The 20,855-nt window shown below is 42.4% G+C and overlaps 1 protein-coding gene across 1 annotated transcript in view; it reads right to left on the reverse strand.

Moving 5' to 3' along the window:
* Positions 1-20,855, reverse strand: part of DISC1 (DISC1 scaffold protein) — a 254,432-nt gene that overhangs the window by 195,149 nt on the left and 38,428 nt on the right. Inside the window, exon 4 of the mRNA XM_040968315.1 lies at positions 12,056-12,203. Coding sequence (XP_040824249.1) covers positions 12,056-12,203 — 148 coding nt within the window. The remainder of the gene's footprint in view (positions 1-12,055; positions 12,204-20,855) is intronic.

Below are 20,855 nucleotides of genomic sequence, written 5' to 3' on the forward strand. Positions count from 1 at the left end.
CAGTTCCCTACTAAAGTGCCTGGGAAGACAGAAGAAGGTGGTCTAAGTACCTGGGACTCTGCTGCCCACACGAGAGAGCTGATGGAATTCCAGGATCTTGCTTCAGTCTGCCTGAGCCTGTTTTATCACACTCGTTCAGGGAGTGAACAAATAGATGAAAGATGTCTCCCTCTCTCTGTTTCTTTTCTCCTCCCTGTAAATCTGCCTTTCAAATAAATGTTTAAAAATAAATAAACATATTCATTGTAAAGTTACTTTTTAATTTTTTAAAAAAAAAGACCACCACAAACCACTTAAAATTTCTTTGGCTGCTTCTCTTTCTTTTCTAGGAATAAGATTTGGGGGCAGTGAAGCTAATGAAAATGTCACCTCAGGCGTAAGCTTTATGCTGATGAGCTGCCTTTACAGACATCTTGTGGGAATTCTTCATCGAAGAATAACAAACTTATATTACAAATATTCAATGCAGACAGGCTGCAAATAAAAATTATCCTAGGCAAAACTGTGTCAACAATTCAAGGAAGCAATGTATACGAACAGGATACAAACCACAACAAAAGGTAGGGTGGATATTGTGGTGTGGCAATGAAGCCCAACTCTGCTTCCAATGCAGGCCCCTGTTGCTTCACAACGGAGGCGGTGGACCACAGCCCAGATGCTTTTGTTCATTTACATGGAAATGCTGGATGGAGCTCCTTCCATGGCTGAAATTTGAAGATGGTGATGATGTTCTAGCAGCTTCCACCTTGTTAGCAAAGCCCTTGCAAGATGAATGAGCCCACCGACCATGCTGCCGGGAAGAAGCCCAAATATGTTTAGAAATAGCACTAGACAAGGTCATCTCCACATTTCACGGTGAGAAAAGAGCAGAGCCAGGAAAAAGAATCTGGCTTTTATTCAACTGCCTGAAATAGATTCAGATTCTCTGCATAATCTTGAAGGCCGTTTACTGCAATAAGTGACATAGAACCTTCCACACAATTTAGAACTATATTCTCTTGTTGATATGTTAAGGGTGATCATAATTGAGAAATGACCAAATTGTTTAAAACAATAATAATCTGCAAATGGAGAAAATACAGAACACCAGAAATGATCATTTTTGTCACATCTAATTCTCATTGAAGATATAAAATTAAGATGTTCTTATTACAGCTTTGTAAATGAGGAAACTGGGTCTTTGGGCAGGCAGGTGCTCTTGTAGAAGAGCATGCTCTTGGTAGAGCAATGAGTGGAGCTTAGTGGTCAAAGCATTGGGCTGACTTCCTGTTTCCAGGATTCTCAGTGACACCATCTGCTGCTCACAGGTTCCCAGCAGGTGCAGAAACCTGTCTCTCCTTGCTGCCAGCCAAGCTCCACCCACACCAGGTGATCAAGGCTCCCTGCTGGCTCTCTAGCTGGGGCAGCACAAAGGCAAGTGCAGGTCAAGGCCACAGTTCCGGCACTGCTCCTACCTTTTCCTAGTTGCATATCCTTGAACTCCCCCAACCTCTCTGCATGTCAACTTGCTTGGTGTTCCTTAAAGTTTTATTTGCCTGAAAGGTGGAGCTAGAGGGAGAGATCTTCTATCCACTGGCTCAGTCCCCAAATGATCACAACCTCTAGGGTTGGGCCAGCCTAAAGCCCAGTGCCAGGAGCCAGTATGGATGTAGTGGCCTAAGTACCTGGAACCATCCTTTGCTGCTTTCCAAGGCACATTAGCAGGGAGCTGGATTGGAAGTGGAACAGCCAGGACTCCAAATGGTGCCCAGGCAGAATGCCCAGCATTGCAGGCAGCAACTTAACCTGTTGCACCACAATGCCTGCCCCAATTTCACTCTTATTTATTTTTTAAGATTTATTTATTTTTATTAGAAAGACAAATATTCAGAAAGAAAGAGAGACAGAAAGAAATATCTTCCATCTGAGTATTTCACTCCCCAGATGGTCACAATGGTCAGAGCTGAGCCAATCCAAAGCAAGGATCCAGGAGCTTCTTTGAGGTCTCCCACTCGGGTGCAGGTTCCCAATGCTTTGGGCCATCCTCTACTACCTTCCCCGGGCCACAAGCAGGGAGCAGGAGCAGACTGGGAAGTGAAGCAGCCAGGACATGGACTGGTGCCCATATGGGATGCTGGGACTTGAAGGCAGAGGATTAGCCAACTGAGTCATCATGCCAACCCCAAATTCTTTGTTTTTAAAGTGAGAATACGGATGGTGATATAACAATAATGCTTTGCCTACACGGTTGGTCATGATCAGATTGATTTAATAAATAACCCCTGAGTACCTAAGGCAGGCAGCCCCCTCTCCCAGTGAGGTTTCATGAGCAAGAGCCAGCCCTCCTCTCCCTTCAAAGTACTTGCTGTTGACCTTTCCAGCATCTCAGTGTTTGTACAGGAAAGTAAACACTGTTCTCCTATCTAATGGACACAGTGCCTTCTACAAAGTAATGGAGAGAAGAGACACTGTGTGTCTGAGGATCTTGGCATGCATCAGCAGAGGCAGTGCTTGAACCCAAACCATCCTCAGCTCCTGGCATCTGTGTAGCTCCTCACTCATGCTTGCCTGAGTCTTGAGAGCAAGGGATTGGGCTCATCAAGTGGTGATGCCCTCAACATGCAGTTTCAAACAGTAGGTTAGCAAAGATTTATTGAGTGATGAGTGAGTCTGTGGCCCAGACTGTGCAGAAGCTATTTGCATTCAGTTTTTTATTGTATTAGATCATTTCTTTTCACTAATTTATTTCCCAATTTCTTCTGCTTATGCTAATATCAAGAGTTTCCTGAATTTCCTAAATAGACACCATCTGGGTTGGAATGGGAGTTATTGAAAGAAATCAACACAGAATTGAAAATTAGCTGGAGAGGAACTACATAGTAGGTAGCTGGGAATACTCTGTATTATTGTTAATCACATTCATTACTTAAGCCATAAGAAAAGCCCCTGTGATTTACCAAAACTCTCTGTCACACTTCTTTTTTCTAGGTACAGAAGACCACTCCCAGACAGCTGGGAGACAGATTTCCACCTTACAAATCTTCAGCCTTCTGAATCCTCCCTTCTGCAATGCTGGTTCTTTTATACTCAGTAACTCTCAGTGTGGAATCCCTGATGTCAGTGGAAATTAACACCATTGCAATAAATTAATCAGTATGTAAAATGAGCAAATCCCTCAGGGCAAGACTTAAGAATATGTGGGATAAATGTCAGAGCAGTCCCCAGGACCAGTGAGGATTTAGGCATGTAAAATCTGACTCTCAGATCCAGTGTTTCTCAGTCTCTTGCCTGTACCTGCCCAGTCAAAAGAAAAAAAAAAAAAATCTTACTCTTTCTATCCCATCTTTCCACAAATAACTTTTTTTTTAACAAAGGTTTATTTATTTATTGGAAACACAGAGTTTAATGAGGGAAACAGAAGCAAAGAACTGGCTCACTCCCCAAATGGTGACAATGGTTGGGACTGGGCCAAGCCAAAGCCAGGAGCCAGGAGCCAGGAGCCAGGAGCTTCATCTGTGTCTCCAACATGGGTACATGGCCTGATGTACTTGAGCCATCTCCCACTGCTTTCCCAGACACATTAGCGTGGAGCTGGATCAGAAGTAGAGCAGTCAGGACTTGAACCGGCATTCACACAGGATGCCAGTCCTGCAGATGACAGCTTATTCCACTCTGCCACAGTGTTGGCCCCACGAACAACAACTTTCAAAAGTTATAAAACAAGATCCTATACACAGCTCCACATTACATAGAAGGAAGTTTCAATCCACTGATAACATTCTCAGTAGGATTCTAGTGAATACAATTCAGTAATATTGAGAAAAGCCCGAGTGTCCCTGGTTGCCTTGCCCAGCTATTAATGACTGAAATGAATCCACAGGACCCTCTCCTCCACAATCCAGCACCCAGGCCTCCAGGGCCCTTGGCTTTGCATGATCTGCCTTGTCAGGAGAGGATGACTAAGGTATGTAGAAGCCAGAAAATCCACCTGTGCAGAGATCCTGCACCAGGACTGCTCAGGGTGATGCTGTGGCTTATGCAGCTTTGCGTGTAGCACACACTACCCTTTTCTCAGATCCTGCACTGGCCATCATCTTGGTGTGAGGCGAAATCGCAGTGTGGTGCTACTGTTCGGATCACAGAATTTCAGTCTTAGAAAGGATCAGAAACTTTTAAGACCAATGCTTTCATTGTCACAGGTAGAAAAATGCGCCCCAGAGAAGGTGTTTCTTCATTTCAGATGACCATTTCCAGTTCTAAGAACTGAATGTGGCCCTTCTGAATAATATTTTGCTCATTGCTGTGCCTTATTGGTGTCTGTTCTATCAAATGCATGTCACATGACTCATGTGCTTCCATCTTTCCCTCTGGGAATATGGAGGAAACAAGTGATGTCAGCAAGAAATAGAACCATTGAAGAGTAATTTATGCCACGAAATAACTTCCACAGCCAATAAATTCTGTCCTAGATCACCAGGGCAGCACTGATAGCAATACAACAGTGCACACTTTCCAAGGAAGATAGAGATTACTTTATGATTCTTCCTTACACACATGATATAGGTCTACATAAGAAAGACAATAGGGAAGCCATGTTCATGAGGAAACTGATCTTCACTGATTTATATAGTCTTGTCCATTCATAGAAATTACCACTGTTTAGGAGAGCCATATAAATACTTATTAGCCTTGTTTACTTATGCTTGATGCTATTGGACTCAGTAGAGAATTAAATTTACTTTGTTGGGCCAGGCACGATGGCCTAGCGGCTAAATTCCTTGCCTTGAATGTGCCAGGATCCCATATGGATGCTAGTTCTAATCCTGGCAGCCCTGCTTCCTATCCAGATCCCTGTCTGTGGCATGGGAAAGCAGTCGAGGACGGCACAAAGCCTTGGGACCCTGCACCAGAGGGGCTACTGGCTCCCGGCTTTGGATTGGCGCACACCGGCCGTTGTGTTCACTTGGGGAGTGAATCATCGGAAGGAAGATTTTCCTCTCTGTCTCTCCTCCTCTCTGTATATCTGACTTTGCAATAAAAACAAAATAAATCTTCAAAAATTTTTACTTTGTTTTTTCTTCAGATTTGCTTACTTGAAAGGCAGAGTTATACAGAAAACAAGCGATCTTCCATCCACTGTTCACTCCTCAAGAGACTGCAGTGATTGGAGTTGTGCCAGACCGAAGCCAGAGTCAAGACTTTCATGCAAGCTTCCCACATGAGTGGGACCCAAGCACTTTGACCATGTTTAGCTGCTTTGCATGGAGCCAGATCAGAAGCAGAGCAGCCTGGGCTCAAAGTGATGTTCATATGGAATTCCAGCATCCCAGAGAGCAATGTATGCTACTGTGCCACAGTGCCAGCCCTACGTCGGTAACTTGGGAGGCCTTCATTTAGAAGCATTTACATATATTCCACTCATTGCAAAACAAATTCTGAGAAAGCCTTTGTGACTGACCTCAACTTACTTTTCTCCTCTTTTCCTTTTGCCTTCTCTTCTTGAAATGTCAGGAATGTATCCCTTGGGGTAGGACAGGTGGCACACAAGTGCCCTTTGGGGATCTCCACCTCCAGCTCTGACCCGGGGTTATGGAACAGATCCTGACTCACTGGCCATAGCGGTCACTTTTATCTCCCATCATTTTACATCCTTGGTGAGATGTGGCTCTAGCAATTATTTTCTGGTTTGCTACAGTGCATCTTAGCTACGGGGTTGATTGCCACTGAATTTTGTGACACTGAACTGTCCCTACTTTGCAACCACAGGGAAATAAAAAACTGCATGATTTAGAAAGAGAGGAGGAATAGCTGGTCTGCATCCTGACTGTGCACATCATTTGTCTTTTCTGTTCCCATCACAAAGGAAAGATGTGAGCAGGAAATACTTAAACAGGCAAGCCAGAGTTCCACTCTGATAAGCCCTCTGGAAAACCACTGTATATCCTCAGTTTTAACCTTTGTGTGTTTTGGTTGTTGTTTTATGTTGACAATGGAAAAGAGTCTTTGATAAAGGACATACACATACAACTTAGATCACAAATATGACCAATGACGATGTATAGATTGGTGAAAATCTGATGAGAAACCATAAGTTCATAATTAGAGAGACACAATCTGTGGAAAATTGTTAATGTATAAATAGTAAGCCAATCCTTTTCATGGGAGAAGGAAAAACTAGCTTTCCTTTCTAATAGTGGAAATGTGGGAACAGATGCTGTTCTGTTCTCTGTTGATCTTTGCTGTGACAGGACACTGAGTAGAATTTTCCTGCTGCTCCAGAATTAGAAACTGGAGCTGCCCTGAGTGCCCTCCATTCTAAATCAGCAGCAATGCTGTAGGGTTCCCAACTCCAGCGGATGCAAAACTCCTGCTGCCACGATCAAACACCACTCTCAATACCCACCCACACCTTGTAGGAAATGGAATCTTTGGGAAACATGTGTTTCCTTCCTTTATCCCACAGGAATGAGGAGAGAGTAAAACTCACCCCTGAAACCAAGTCTAAAACAGCCCAAACTCACCATGAGATCTGGGTGCTGGGCAGGACTGACGTATGACTCTGCAATACCTACCCCAGTTTAAGTTAGCTTTACCCCCAATAGCAGAGTTTTTGAAAATGATGTAAGCGCAGGTTGCTTTTTGAAAAATGATGGCCAAGGAAATGGAGTAAAGATACGAGCAGGAGGAAACATCAGCCAATAAAGTCATTTAAGAACATGAGCACATGCCATATGGGCAACGCAGGCCCAGTCCTAACACTGTCTTTCCAGAAAACAAGTGTGTGGAACAGGCCCCAGAACTATCCTCCTAGAATCAGTAGGCTGGGAAATTGTATGAACGTTTCTCTGAGGGTCATTATGTGCCCCGGCCCTTCCTCACACAGCTTCAGAGAATGCCCGTTAGACAGACCTGACCAGCACCGAACTGCCCCCATCAGAGGGCAGGCATCAGTGGGGCTTGCTTCAATCTCTTCTTCAGCAACCGACTTCTGATTGATCCGTGTGCCCTCACATAGTGATGAAGAAACTGAAAATCAAGGCAAGGCAGGAGGATCTAGTAATGGCACAGCCAGAATATATGCCTTTTATTTTTTAATTTTTTTATTGAAAGGCGGATATACAAAGAGGAGAGACAGACAGGAAGATCTTCCATCCGATGATTCACTCCCCAAGTGAGCGCAACGGGCCGATACTATGCCGATCCGAAGCCAGGAGACTCTTCTGGGTCTCCCACGCGGGTGCAGGTTCCCAAAGCCTTGGGCCGTCCTCGACTGCTTTCCCAGGCCACAGGCAGGGAGCTGGAAGGGAAGCGGGGCTGCCGGGATTAGAACCAGCGCCCATATGGGATCCCAGGCGTGCAAGGCGAGGACCTTAACCACTGCGCCACTATATGCCTTTGTTTAATGGCAAAGATATATGAACATGATAATGTTAGTCCCTTTTAAAAGCATCTATTTGGGCAAGGGATTACCACAGAAGAAATGGAGAGATGTGCTGAAAGCAATGATGGCTGAGGTGGGGGGTGGATTTGTATTCACATCAGAATCTTGGCACTGGGGAAGCCCTGAGGGTCCCACGGGGACCAGGGATTGAATTCCATAAGAAAATGTACAGAGGGCATGGGGCTAGGGAGGCAGGGACGGCAACAGTAACTGGAGCCTCAAACTCTACTGAACAGGTTGATTAGCACTTACTGAAAATAGCATCTTTGTCATCCAGCTAAGATATCATAAATCAATGTGAAAAGTGGATGCAAGACAGATGAGAATAATAAAACTATTTTATAACCCTATCGGGCCCGGCGCGGTGGCGCAGTGGTTAAGGTCCTCGCCTTGCACGCCTGGGATCCCATATGGGTGCCGGTTCTATCCCGGTAGCCCCGCTTCCCTTCCAGCTCCCTGCCTGTGGCCAGGGAAAGCAGTCCAGGACGGCCCAAAGCTTTGGGAACCTGCACCCACATGGGAGACCCAGAAGAGGCTCCTGGCTTCGGATCGGCACAGCATCAGCCGTTGCGCTCACTTGGGGAGTGAATCATTGGACGGAAGATCTTCCTCTCTGTATCTCTTCTCTGTATATCTGCCTTTCCAATAAAAAAATAATAAAAATAAATCTTAAAAAAAAAAAAAAAGAAACACAATAACCCTATGGAGTTGAGACACTCCCTGAACCAGTAACATTACTGAGCAGTGTAGAACCACCATGAGAGAGAGAGAAAGAGAGAGAGAGAGAGAGAGAGAGGCAACTGAAGTTGTGATATCTACCACTAAAGAAATCTGCTGAACTCCCAAAATAGCTAAAATTCTTCAGGCTGATTACAACATCTAAACAAATCAGGAGTGATTCAGGGCACTGTTCTACACATGTTTAAAGAATTCAACAGGCTTCATTAAAAAGCTGAATCTAGGGCCCGGTGCGATAGCTTTGTGGCTAAAGACCTTGCCTTGCACGCACCAGGATCGCAGATGGGCACCGGTTCTAATCCCGGCAGCTCCACTTCCCATCCAGCTCCCTGCCTGTGGCCTGGGAAAGCAGTAGAGGACGGCCCAAAGCCTTGGGACCCTGCACCCTCGTGGGAGACTGGGAAGAAGCTCCTGGCTCCTGGCTTCGGCCGTTGTAACTGCTTGGAAAGTGAATCAACGGATGGAAGATCTTCCTCTCTGCCTCTCCTCCTTTCCGTATATCTGACTTTCCAATAAAAACAATAAAAATAAATCTTTTTTTAAAAAGTTGAATGCAACAGTGATTCTTACAAGCAAAGCTGCAGTATAAGTAATAAAAATAAAGTTCTGATTGTATTATCTGTGTTTATATTTCCCTAAAACTTAGATAAAACTAAATTATCTTTTCACCCAGGACATAAGGACGTCAAAGGAGAGAATGGAGGAACTTCAGTAGAGCTGTGAGTCGCCTGAAACTGCCCCAGTAGTTTGCATACCCATGCATTCATCATGGTTTGTGAGGCAAGAAGCTTATTGTTCCCATCAGATACAAAAAGAAACTCTTGCTTCCAGAAAAGAGTTCATTATTCGTGCTATTCTTAATTGCTGAAAATTTTCAAAACAACTATCTCATTTCTACAAGGCAAATGTCATTCTTTTGAAAATATTCTCATTTTCTTTGACTCAGAGTCCCTGTTGAGTGCTGTTAGCGAGCCACTACTGGGTTCTGTGAGCTCCTGCTTGGCACTATGTCCCTCTCGTGGCTTCTGTGGGAACTGCAGCCACTGCTGCTCTTAAGGGAAGCCCCAAAAATGCCCACAACAAAGTTCACAAATGTAACAGACACATGGGTAGTTGGCACACTAAAAGTCAATGTTTCTAAAAATAAAAAAAAACTAGCTGTGTACTGATATTAATATTTATTTCAAATATAAAAAATAAATGGATTACACTAAATCTATAATTTTCATGATTGCCTAGTGCATGTGCAGGCTAGGACAATAGATTTGGCAAAAGAAAAATACCAAGAAAACATATAAGTAATTGAAGTCTATAAAACAATGACCTAATTCAAGGTTTTCATTTTTAGAACAGGAGAGTGAAGTACGGAAAGGTTAGGGAACCACACCTGCTGAGTAGAGGAGGCGGGGCTCAGAACTCAGGTTTCCTGACATGCTATGCAGTCAGGATTGATTTACGAGGTTGTTCAATGCTCCCTTACTGAAAGTTTCAGAGGACTGGCCGAAGGGGACTTTTACTGGAGGGCAACTATCAAAAACACACTCAAGTAACATCTCTCTCCTCCTCTTTCTTCCTCTCTATCCCTGCCTCCTCCTCTATCCCTGCCTCCTCCTCCCATCTCTCTTCCTCTGATGATTGACTTGACATTCTGGTGGGCGTCAGCCAAACTGGACAGAGGTAAACCTAGAGGATTGGGGAAGCAGAATTCTGTGTTTCTCTGTGAGGATCAGCATGTGCATCAGATTAAGGAGCAAGAGACGCCAACAAATACACTGAAGGTCCAGGAGGAACAGCAAAGTGCAAGCAGGGCGAACCCCTCGAGTCCTTCCTCCCTAAGGGGAGTGTGGTTTTTCCTGCTCCCAACCTTACCGACTTCAGCTTGTGGATGTGGACTTGCATGAGTGGCCCTCCAAGGCTCTTGAGCCTTTGGCCTCAATCCAGGGGCCATAGGACCAGCCTCCCTCTCTCTGACACTTCTGTCTTCTTGGAGTGAGTCATCACTTCTACCATCTTCTCTGGCTCTCCAGGTAGCAGGTGGTCATGTTTGAACTTTTCAACCTCTATAATTCTGTGGACCAACTTGCTCCTATACACACGTAAGGAGTCTAGTTCACAGAACACGTGTATTATGAAAAAATACTGCATGGATTTCAAAACTTTTCTGCCCCAAAATAATCTTTCGACTTCACTTTCCATGGACATTTGGAAGCACCTTTATCAATCTCTCTTCCTCAGTAGGCACTTATGTTTCAATCTCTATAGAGGAATGTAAACAAGGGTGTCACAGTTCACTCATTCAGTTGACACACCAATTGTAGACCAGCCACTGTTCAAGTTTGTAGGAATAAAAAATAAATAAATACAGTAGAGGCATGCTCTCTAGGAATGTGTCATCTCTCAGAGCAAACACTGAAGGAAACAGACTTAAAATCCAGAGTAAAGGTAAGGTTGTGTAAGGGACTCAAGTCAATTTTAAGGGGGAAAGAGCATAGCTGATGGCCACAGTGTGACGAGGATGGAAGCTGAGTTGAGTCCAGAGAATGAGCAACTATTGGTGAGGACAAAAAACAATTAATGCAAGATCACAGAATTTAGAAACATTCAGAACTTGGAGGTCACTTTAGATACTTCTCTGTGTGGACTGCATGTGCCTGTGATACCATAGTTAAATTCTGGGAAACAACACAGTGGATGGATTATGAAGGATTCAAATGACATACTAAGCAGCATGAAATGTATTCTGAAAGCAATGGGGAGGTATTAAGCATGACACAGTATTTCCATCTGTGGCATTGTGGAAGATGCACGGGAGAAAGTAAGAATGGCTCCAAAAAAGAGATGCTTGCACCAATCCATACTCAAGGCCCTGGCACAATGGCCCAGCAGCCAAAATCCTCACTTTGCATGCACTGGGATCCCATATGGGCACCGGTTTGTGTTCTGCCTGCTCCTCCAAACCAATTCCCTGCTTGCGGCCTGGGAAAGTAGTAGAAGATGGCCCAAGGCCTTGGGACCCTGACCCAAATGGGAGACGTGGAAAAAGCTCCTGGCTCCTGCCTCTGAATTGGTGCAACTCTGGCCATTGTGGCCACTTGGGGAGTTAACTGCAGATGGGTTAGGTTTAGGGTTAGGGTTAGGGTCTGTCTCTCCTTTGTAAATCTGCTTTTCCAAGAAAAATAAATAAATAAATAAATCCTTAAAAACAAATCCACACTCAAAAATTTAAAGACCAGAACTAAGGCATTAACCTGGAGGGGAGAATGAGAGAGAGGTAGATAACAAGACAAAAGAACTTGGTGACCAATGGTTGTCAGGAATCAGAACGAGGGAGAAGCCAAGATGTCTCCAGTTTTTGCTTGAATAGTTAGCTAGACAGATATGAATCATTGAGACTAGGGATATAACAGAAGGAGCTGATTAAGGAGAAAGCAAACTTATGAAATGATTTCAAAGGGCAGTAAATTTAGTAAAGGTGACGAGTAGAGGCAATGGATTTCTAAAGATAAAAGAATGACAGAAAAGCTTAGTATACAATGAACTAAGGTAACGAAGCTGGAAGTTGAGTCAGGAGGAGAATCAAGTTTCATCTCTTCCTCAGAGAAGACTGTATGTGTGTCTAACAGGTGCAACACATTCACAAAAGACTCAGCTCTCTTGGACAAGTCAAAATCCCTCCAACCTTTCTGGGAATGTTGGGTTCCCAGGGAAACCTTAGCACTTGCTTAGTTAAGGATCCCCTGTGAACTGGCAAAAGGGGCTCTCCCACCGCAGGAAACGATGCCTCACACTTGTCCTAACAACAAAGAGACCTTTCCTAGAGGAAAAAAAGTTCTTAACAACGTGGGAGCTGAGAGAGGAAGACAGGAGGCAGGGTTAGTGTCCATCACAGGTACTCACTGTTGGATGGCCTGGCGCCAGGCAACCTGGGTCTGCGTTGCCAGGTGCTTCAGAAAGCTGCTCAGAGCCAGTTGCCTGGAAGGGAGCTGAAAGTGCAGGCAGCTGTTCTCCTGCTCCAGATCTTCCAGTCTTCTTTTCAGTATCTCAGCTGGAAACCCAAAAGGATGAAAGTGAGGAGAATGGGAAAACCACACAACTAAGAACAGAGAACCCGTTGTGTCCTAGCCCCAGCTCTGGTCCTCCTCGACCTTAACGACTCATGCAGAGCCTGCTGGCTTCCAGGCCAGCGCTTTCATCCCTCAGTGCTGCTCCTTGGGATCTTCTGCCTCTTTTTTTTGTTTGTTTTACCACTGCCGTGGCCCTCCTTCCTTTCAGTCTCCCCGCTCTCAGATGTAACAGTCCACGTATTTATATGATGCTCATAATTATAATCCTGAAAGAGGTACTTCTTAATATAATAATTTACATATTTATGAGGCAAAATAGGATGTTTCCAGGCATCAACTAATAATCAAATCTATCACCTCATATAGTTATCATGTCTTTGAAATGAGAATATTAAAATTCTTCCAGATATTTTATAATATTCAATACAATATTATTAACCACAGAAACCCATTATGCAAAACAGCACTAACACTTTTCCCTCCTATCTGAATATAACTGTATACAACCTCTCTCCATCCCACTCCAGCTCTTGGGTATCACCCTTCTACTCTCTGAATACAAGTTATTTTGAAAACTATGGCAATCACTTGGGAATAATATGCTAATCTGAGGGGCTCTATCTATATAATCAGTTGAAAACAGTGTCCAATGTTGATTTTTACAGCCTTCTCTATTTCTCTTTCTGTGTGTTTATGTGTGGGGGGGGGTTGCGGGGGTCTCTGTCTTTCATATACTTGATAAAATCTCTCAAAAAATAAAAAGTTCTTGTGAAAATGAAACTATCAACAGAGAGCCAGTAACACTGAGGTCACAGAAACAATGTTCAAATTCCATGATGCTACCGCTAACCACATCATCACTTTTGCTATAAAGTGGGGATTTTATCATCTTTTTAATGACTTCAGATTTTCTAGGGTGGGTTTAAGTAAGAAGTCACTGTGATTTTTTTAAATAATTGTTGAAATTGGAATCTCCACCAATTAATCATAAAAAGTTAGTAAAATACATGAACTAAAAAGTTGTTCCATGGAGCCATTTTTGCACAGTTGTAAAGATCCAGTTTAACAACACCATCCAGCAGAGCTTCTTTCTCATGGCTCTTGCCTGACTAGGACACTGAGACCATGGCAAGTCTGGGATCCCAGTAATGACCTCTGCCATGAGCACCTTTCACTTGTTGCAGTGTCCAATACACTTAGCATTCTTCTATTTGTTCTCATGAAATAAAACATTTCAGAGGCTCTATCCTAGGGACTAGAATGTCTTTAGGTTCCTATGGCTCTAGATGGCCATTTGTCAAAGAAGACATTTTCATAAAACTTAATTCTGAACTGAAACATGAGGGTTGGTGTTGTAGAGCAGCAAGTTAAGTCATGACTTTTGCAAGATAGGAATCTTATACCAGAGCACCCTTTTGAGTCCCGGCTGCTCTGTTTTCAATCCAGTTCCCTGGAAAGGGAATAGAAGATGCCCCGAAGCTCTTGGGCTCCTGCAATCCATGTGGGAGATCCAAACAGACTTCCAGGTTCCTTAGCTTTGACCTGGCCCTGCCCTGCCATTGTAGCCATTTGGGGACTGAATCTGTGAATGAATCAGTAAGTTTCTCTCTCTCTCTCTCTCTCTCTCTCTCCCTCTCCCTCTCTCACGGTGTGTGTGTCCCTCTAAATAAATGAATAACTATGAATAATTAACAAAAATAAATTAAACCACTGTTTCAGCAAGTTTGTCAATTTGAACAAAACCTTTCAACATGTGCTGGTGGCGCTGACGCTAATCACAGGGCACCAGATGACTGGACTCCTCTGTGCTGGCTCACTTCCACAGCACACAGCTGGATGAAGAAAGAGCAGGCAGGGAGTAGGAATAGCTGGCAACAAATCCATACAGCTGGGACAGTCAAGTAAGACAGCTTCCTACAAAGGTGTCATAGCATGGAAACTAATGGTTAAAAAAAAATCAGTATTTCCTCTGAAACTGTACATCAAGAGAGAGAATATAACTGCATCCTCCCTCTGATGAATGAAAAAAAAATCCTTTGGGCAGTCAATTTACCATTTCCAGTGTTTTTATTTGCTGCATCTGCTTCTCCACAAGTAGGTCTTTTTGCCTGGTGTTGTGTGTTACTCTCACTTCTCCATTTCCACTGCCCCCGGCCTAGGCTAAGTTGCCGGCCCTTCTGAGGCATGAGCTGCTCCCTGACTCACCCTTTCCCTCCCTTCCCTGGACTCCACACATCAGTTACAGAGTGGCCTTCCTAGCACTGTTTACAAACTACTAAAGGATGAGCAAAGAGATGCAGAAACATTTGCTAGAATCTGACACTGCTGCAATTACGTTGGTACGCTCTGAGAGTCCAGGAGGACTCAGAGGCATCCAGAGGACATGAACAGCCCATGATGTTCAGCACTATCAGTCAGCTTGCTGCGCCATGGGCTACAAAGAACAAGACTTTTTTTTTTCCAATTCTTAAGGAACTTAGTGACTGGGACAGAGTAAAATGGCAAAGGGACTTTCTCTTCTGTGCAGAGGACTTGAAAATGAGTTGTTCTGTCAGTAAGAGCGCACACAGGTGTTCTACCACCAGCACTGAGGATGCTAGTGGCTATCACTCAGAGGCATCTGATGATATGCTTGGTGATGTGCCCACAGTACCTGAGGATGGGACATCGTTGGAAGAATAGGCAACACCAAGGAGTAAGCATATTTCGAAAGTCAATGAGAATACAGATAGCACAGAGCGCCAGAATTATGTGTATCACATAAAATACTTATAATCATACAATATAAAGAGTATAAAGAACACCTTAAACAGCTTCCCAAATGAAAACAGTGACCTTGTGGTTGAGAAAATAAAGTCCAGAATGCCCAGGTGATGAAAGTGAACACCTGCAGGGACCAGATGACCACTTACTGCTGACATCTGAAGTGAGGTCCAGAATCGTCCCCAGAAGGTTCCTGACAAGGCTACAGGACCTGAATCTGACCAGATGAGCTCAGGCTGAAGGTGGCCTCATGGAAAGTGAGGTCTGCACTTAAAAAATACGTAAGAACATGGAATACAGAGAAAGTTGAAGTCCTAAAGAGAATTGCTCCAAGTGAAAGGAGAATGAAGAAACAACTGCGTACCATGTGTGTTTCTCAGTTAGAAAGGAGGATGGGGCATTCTTGGAGTCATGGATAAAAGGGGAAGGAGACCTGCAGATGGGAAAGGAACATCTGTGCTGACCACCTGCCCAATAGAGCAGCAGGTGACCTGCTGAAGAACCATATTTGGGGCTATATCCAACAGGACACTGAGAGAGAAAGGGGCATGATGGCTCACTCTCCTAATCATGCATGTGTGTTCAGTCAGGGAACCAGAGTGAGGAAAACACTGCTGTGTGAGTTAAATGTGACTTTCCCACAAGTGCAAAACTACTTCAAAATATTTTTAAAGTAAAAATAGATAACTCCAGAAACACAAAGGCTGTTTGTGTGTGAGAGAGAGACTCCTGTTGGTCCTTTGTGAAAACTTCATCTCATTCTTTTCTCTGTTGGGCTCAGTGGTAGAAGAAACATCACTCATTTTCCTTTATTCAAAATCTCTGGAGCTTTTCCATGGATATAATGAATGTGTTTTCAGTTTGTTGTGCAAGGTTTAAGACCAGCATTGTGGTAAATGTGCTGCAAACAGCAGTGACTGAATAGCTGTGATTGACCAATAATCTATTTTTATTGCATTTTGCAAACATATTTTAAACAGTAAGAAAAAAAAATGAATAAATTCAAAATTAACCAAGGACCATATTAGCAAGCAGTAAAATGAATGAAGCATCGAGGAGCATGTTCTAATACAGTATATTTTAAATTTACAGTTATAACATGCTTTATTCATAGGACCTCAGCAATAGAAACATTGGACATTGTTCCAATTCATTACATCTGGGAGCAACTGAATGTAATTTTTATGCAACTGCAACATATTTATTAATGCTTAATTGAGAGCCGGTGTTTATTTGCTATTGCTTAGCACATTTGTAATAAGTGTCTGCTGCTTGAGAAACAATACGGGAGCAGAATGAAGGAAAGGTGCTTTCTACACCTATGAATGAATAAGTAAATAAGCATTGATGGTAAAGCAAGAAATCTTCACACATAAAGACATCTTGCTAAATAGACTAAATTTTCTGTCATCCACAGAGAGCAAGGCATTAGGAATTTATAGTGCTCACCACGCTCTTAGCGTCTGCACAGCCATTCCACGTTCTAAGGAGGCTCTCTAAAGCTAAGAGGCAATCCGTGTTCTCTTAAGTCGTCTTTCTTCAGCTTGTGCATAATGCCCAAGAAATGCAATTCATTGAGAGCCGCCTATTCTCATTCCGCATTACCATACGCATCATGTGTTTATGATCAGTTTGCAAAGAATTAAACTGCAATGAAATGCATTTCAGACTAACCAGAGCATAACTGAGCAGTCTTTCACAGAATCTGTTGGGTTTATTGTCATACACATCAGCCACCGCTGGACAATGAAGAGACTTCGAGCATAAGATTATTTGTAAGCATCTATAACACATATCTGGTACCATATTTATAATATTTCTGAGCTTCACGGCAACTGGCAGAGTAAGAATACCAATGCAGAAAATTAAGTTCAGGAAATATAAATTCCTCAAGGCCTCACGGCAAGTGAGAAGAAAAGGCAGAATTGTAACTTTCTGGCTACAAGCTCTGGGATTTCCCTGCTACTCCTTCCAAGGGTCCCACCCGGGACTGTGCCTGCTCCTAAGGTTTCTCCAGTCATGGAGATCTTGTGTGTTTATTGATTTATTTGGGTTCCTGGAGGTGGTCAACTTCACTGAGCAGGGTTTCAGCCTGTCCCTCTCTGACTGATCAGAAGGGATGCTTCAGTTTGGATGAGGAGTACTGCATAGAAGGCACCCATTTCAGAGGTACTGTTTCCTGGCCAAGATCACTGCTACCCTCACAGGGATCTGGACAGAGAAACACAGCTATTCCCACTTTGCGAGTGAAAAATTGAAGTTTGCAGAAAGTTAAATACATTTTTCTAGAGAAGTCACACAACCGTGTGGATTGGAAAAATAAGATAAGTTCGTATAACTCCAAAGCTTATGCTCTTAACCACTGTGTTCATTCTATAAGCAAGATCAGGGTCATATCCCTTCATGTACGCTGTACCTTCGGCTACATATTTGAATACATCAGGCACACAAAACCCATTGTATTAACACACTTTTCTTCATTTCACTGCTTTTTTTCATTTCACTGCTTTTTTTTTCATTTCATTGCCTTTTTTTTCACCAAAGGTATTTAGTAGCCATAACAAAAATAACACAAAAGTCATGACAGCCTCATATCTAAAGGATGAAAATGGATATAAATTATAAAACTCAGTGTATAAATTATACACTCAGGGGTCATAGGCAGAGAAAAATGGGGAATAATTAAGAAGACATTCAAGAGACTTTTCAATATTAAAAGATAAAAGCAGGCTGCAGTATTATATGCACATGTTATCTGTACTTATGATCACAAGCATATTAAACAGAAAACACACCTTGGGAGGAACACAGTTAGTTGGTGTGATTGTGAATGATGTTGTTTCAATTTCTTACAAAAGCATCTGAAGACTCCATTTATTACTAAGAAAATCTTAATATTTTAAAAAATAACTTATTGGCTATTAACACTAGTCTCTGATTTCTGCATAAAAATGGAGATTTGGTTTTCTTAAATTCTTAATGCTAAGCTGCTTAGAGTAAGCTTGGTTTAGGTGGGTCGCAGATCTTTTCAGTGAACATGAAAGAGGACTTTGAGAAATGTTGTATTTTAATCTTCCATGTGAGAAATCATTGTGTTGTGACATAAAAGGGAAAAACTTAAGCTTTACAGATGATGCAAAAATTTTGAAATAGAAGCACCAATTTAACTGTGATATTTGCCTGTATAGAAAATAACCAAATGTCTTGCTCTTGACACATGCTAATTGATTTGCTCTGACGTATTTCAGTATAAAATGAGATCTGAAGCACTTATTCTTTCCGTGTAAGAATTTGCCGAACAGCTGCATCCCATGTGTTTTGATATTTTTGCTTTTAATTTCGCATCTTCCAAATAGTTTCTCTTCTCCTGTCAAATTCATCACTGGCTCATGGATTGCACAGTGGCATCATTTCTACCCAAGAGGCTTTTGTGTTTTGCTTGTTTTGTTTTCATTTCTTCACCCATGCATTGGTTACTCAGTGGTGCATTTTTTGACTCTAAGGTGCTGTAAACTTTTTGTTTTAAACTTCATAACTGTCGTCAACTTTGCTTCACGGCTTCTTATTTCAGGGAATGTATAGTGATGGCATAATAGAGACGATCATATCCAGATGTGGAGATACAATGCAGTATGCATCTCTACTTCCAAATCAGAGATGGACTCCCAGTGAAACTGTCGGACATATCGAGACAATGGGATGCTGGATTGTCTGACGTTGTCTGTACCAGCAATGTCAGGGCACACTTAAGCAACAGACTGACGGATTTATGACTGTTATGAAGGACATCACTATTGTAATATGGAGAATATCAGTTAGGGATACGAATTTGGGAAGTAGGGAAACCCCAGACCCTATGGAATTGTACCTTACATTCAAATTTTTAAAATAAAATAAATTTTTTTTAAAAATTTACCAAACAAAATAATTAAATTGTGAGTGATAACCATAGAAAAATTAAGGGAACGTTCAGGTATTTATACCACCCCTTATGTGTGTCATATGACTAGCAAACCTGTGTATGGGTGTGTGTGTGTGTGTGTGTGACAGAAAGAGAGAGAGCACACACATGTGCTATCAGTAGGCCTTGAAATCTATGCTTAAGTTTGGCTCACAGACACATCAGGAAATATCCAAATTTCTTCAGCATCTAAACTTCTGAAAAGATAGTTTGACTGAGTTACTCCAAATCTTTACTGCCTTAATTATTCAAATAAGATTTGTAGCAATTTTTTTTTTTTATCAAATGTCAATCTCCAATGTTCTGGGGGCGGGGAGGAATACTAGCCAATTGAAATCAGGCCACTTTTCGTTAAAATATTTCATTTTACAGGGTTTTAAGGATTTGTTTTATTTTTATTGCAAAGTCAGATATACAGAGGAGAGACAGAGAGGAAGATCTTTCGTCCGATGGAGCTGGATGGAAGTGGAACATCTGAGACACGAACCAGCACCCATATGAGATCCCAACAGTTGCAAGGCGAGGATTTAGCTGGGCCCTGTGTGTGTGTGTGTGTGTGTGTGTGTGTGTGTGTGTGTGTGTGTGTGTGTGTTTGATTTATACTTTGAGAAATTAAAGATAATTCCCAACTTGGACATTGAGGCATTAATAAACAGAGTTCTATCTGGGGTCAGTTAGTATGAATCTCTGAAATGAAGCATAGCAGAAGCTAAACTCTCACTGAAGCCCCTCTCACATGTGTAGTCTCTGACTGATGCTCTAGATATAATGTTGCAGAAAAACAGGATTCAATATATGGAAAGTTACAAGCATATGGATGCTTTAAAACAGCTAGGTGTTTGTGTTAAGCCTGATCATATTATCATATTGTCCTACATAATATGTACCCATTCACTTTCTTAGGTCACCTTGGACAGACCTTATGGTAGTGGTAAGCCAGAGAGAAGTTCAGGGCTTAAGGGAGTTCCAATGGATTCATACTTTAGGGTTAAGTTATTAGTATGGTTTCTGAAGAGGCTGCCTCATATCAAACTCCAAGTCAATCTTTATTAACTGTATGTTCTTGATATATAATGAAACATTAAAAATAGTACTTCCTGAGATATAAAAAACGAGATAAGAAAATATTCTGCCAAGATCTCTTCTTTGTGTGTTTTTTAATTTTCATTCTACTTGAAAGACAGACACATCTCCTATCAACTGGTTCACTCCCCAAACACTGATAACAGTCAAAACTGGGCCAGGCTGAATCCAGGAATGTGAAACTCAATCCAGGTCTCCCATGTGTGTGCCAGAGACCCAGGCCCCAGGGTGTGCAGGAGAAGAAAGCTGAACCAGGAGCAGAGGGGCCAGGTCTAGTGGCAAGCAGTCTGAGATGGGATGCTGCCATCCCAGCAGCATTCTAACTGCAGCATCAAAAGCTGCCCTTCAAGATGCCTTCCATCGCTTACAATTCAACAGAGTAGAATTCAGAACTAAGAACCAAATTCATGGCTTCCACCTTCAAACAAGAGTTACATGGAAACATGCAATTTATTTTACCCATTTAAAACACTTAGAAACTCAGAAATAGCAGCACTGTTTAAAATATAATATCACATCTTACTACATTAAATAATTGCTATGCTATATTTACCATTTTAATTGACTTTATATATTCAGTCATCACCAAAATGGGTTAATGACTTGGGCAATAACTAACTCACTTGGTAATTTAGATGCAGGGTTGATAAATGTATCAACTTTGTACACTGAGTTTGTTAGGTATAGTTCCCGTAATGGTGAAACGAACAATTCTTTATAACAGATCATTATATCCGGCTCACTACCTAACAGTAACACAAGGGAAAATTTCAAGCAAGCACTAATATATATTCACTACGCAATCAGTGGGGGGTTGGTATTGTGG

The sequence above is a fragment of the Ochotona curzoniae genome, unplaced genomic scaffold (assembly GCF_017591425.1).
Source record: "Ochotona curzoniae isolate NIBS_2020 unplaced genomic scaffold, NIBS_Ocur_1.0 scaffold_4683, whole genome shotgun sequence".
In the NCBI taxonomy this organism is placed as follows: Eukaryota; Metazoa; Chordata; class Mammalia; order Lagomorpha; family Ochotonidae; genus Ochotona; species Ochotona curzoniae.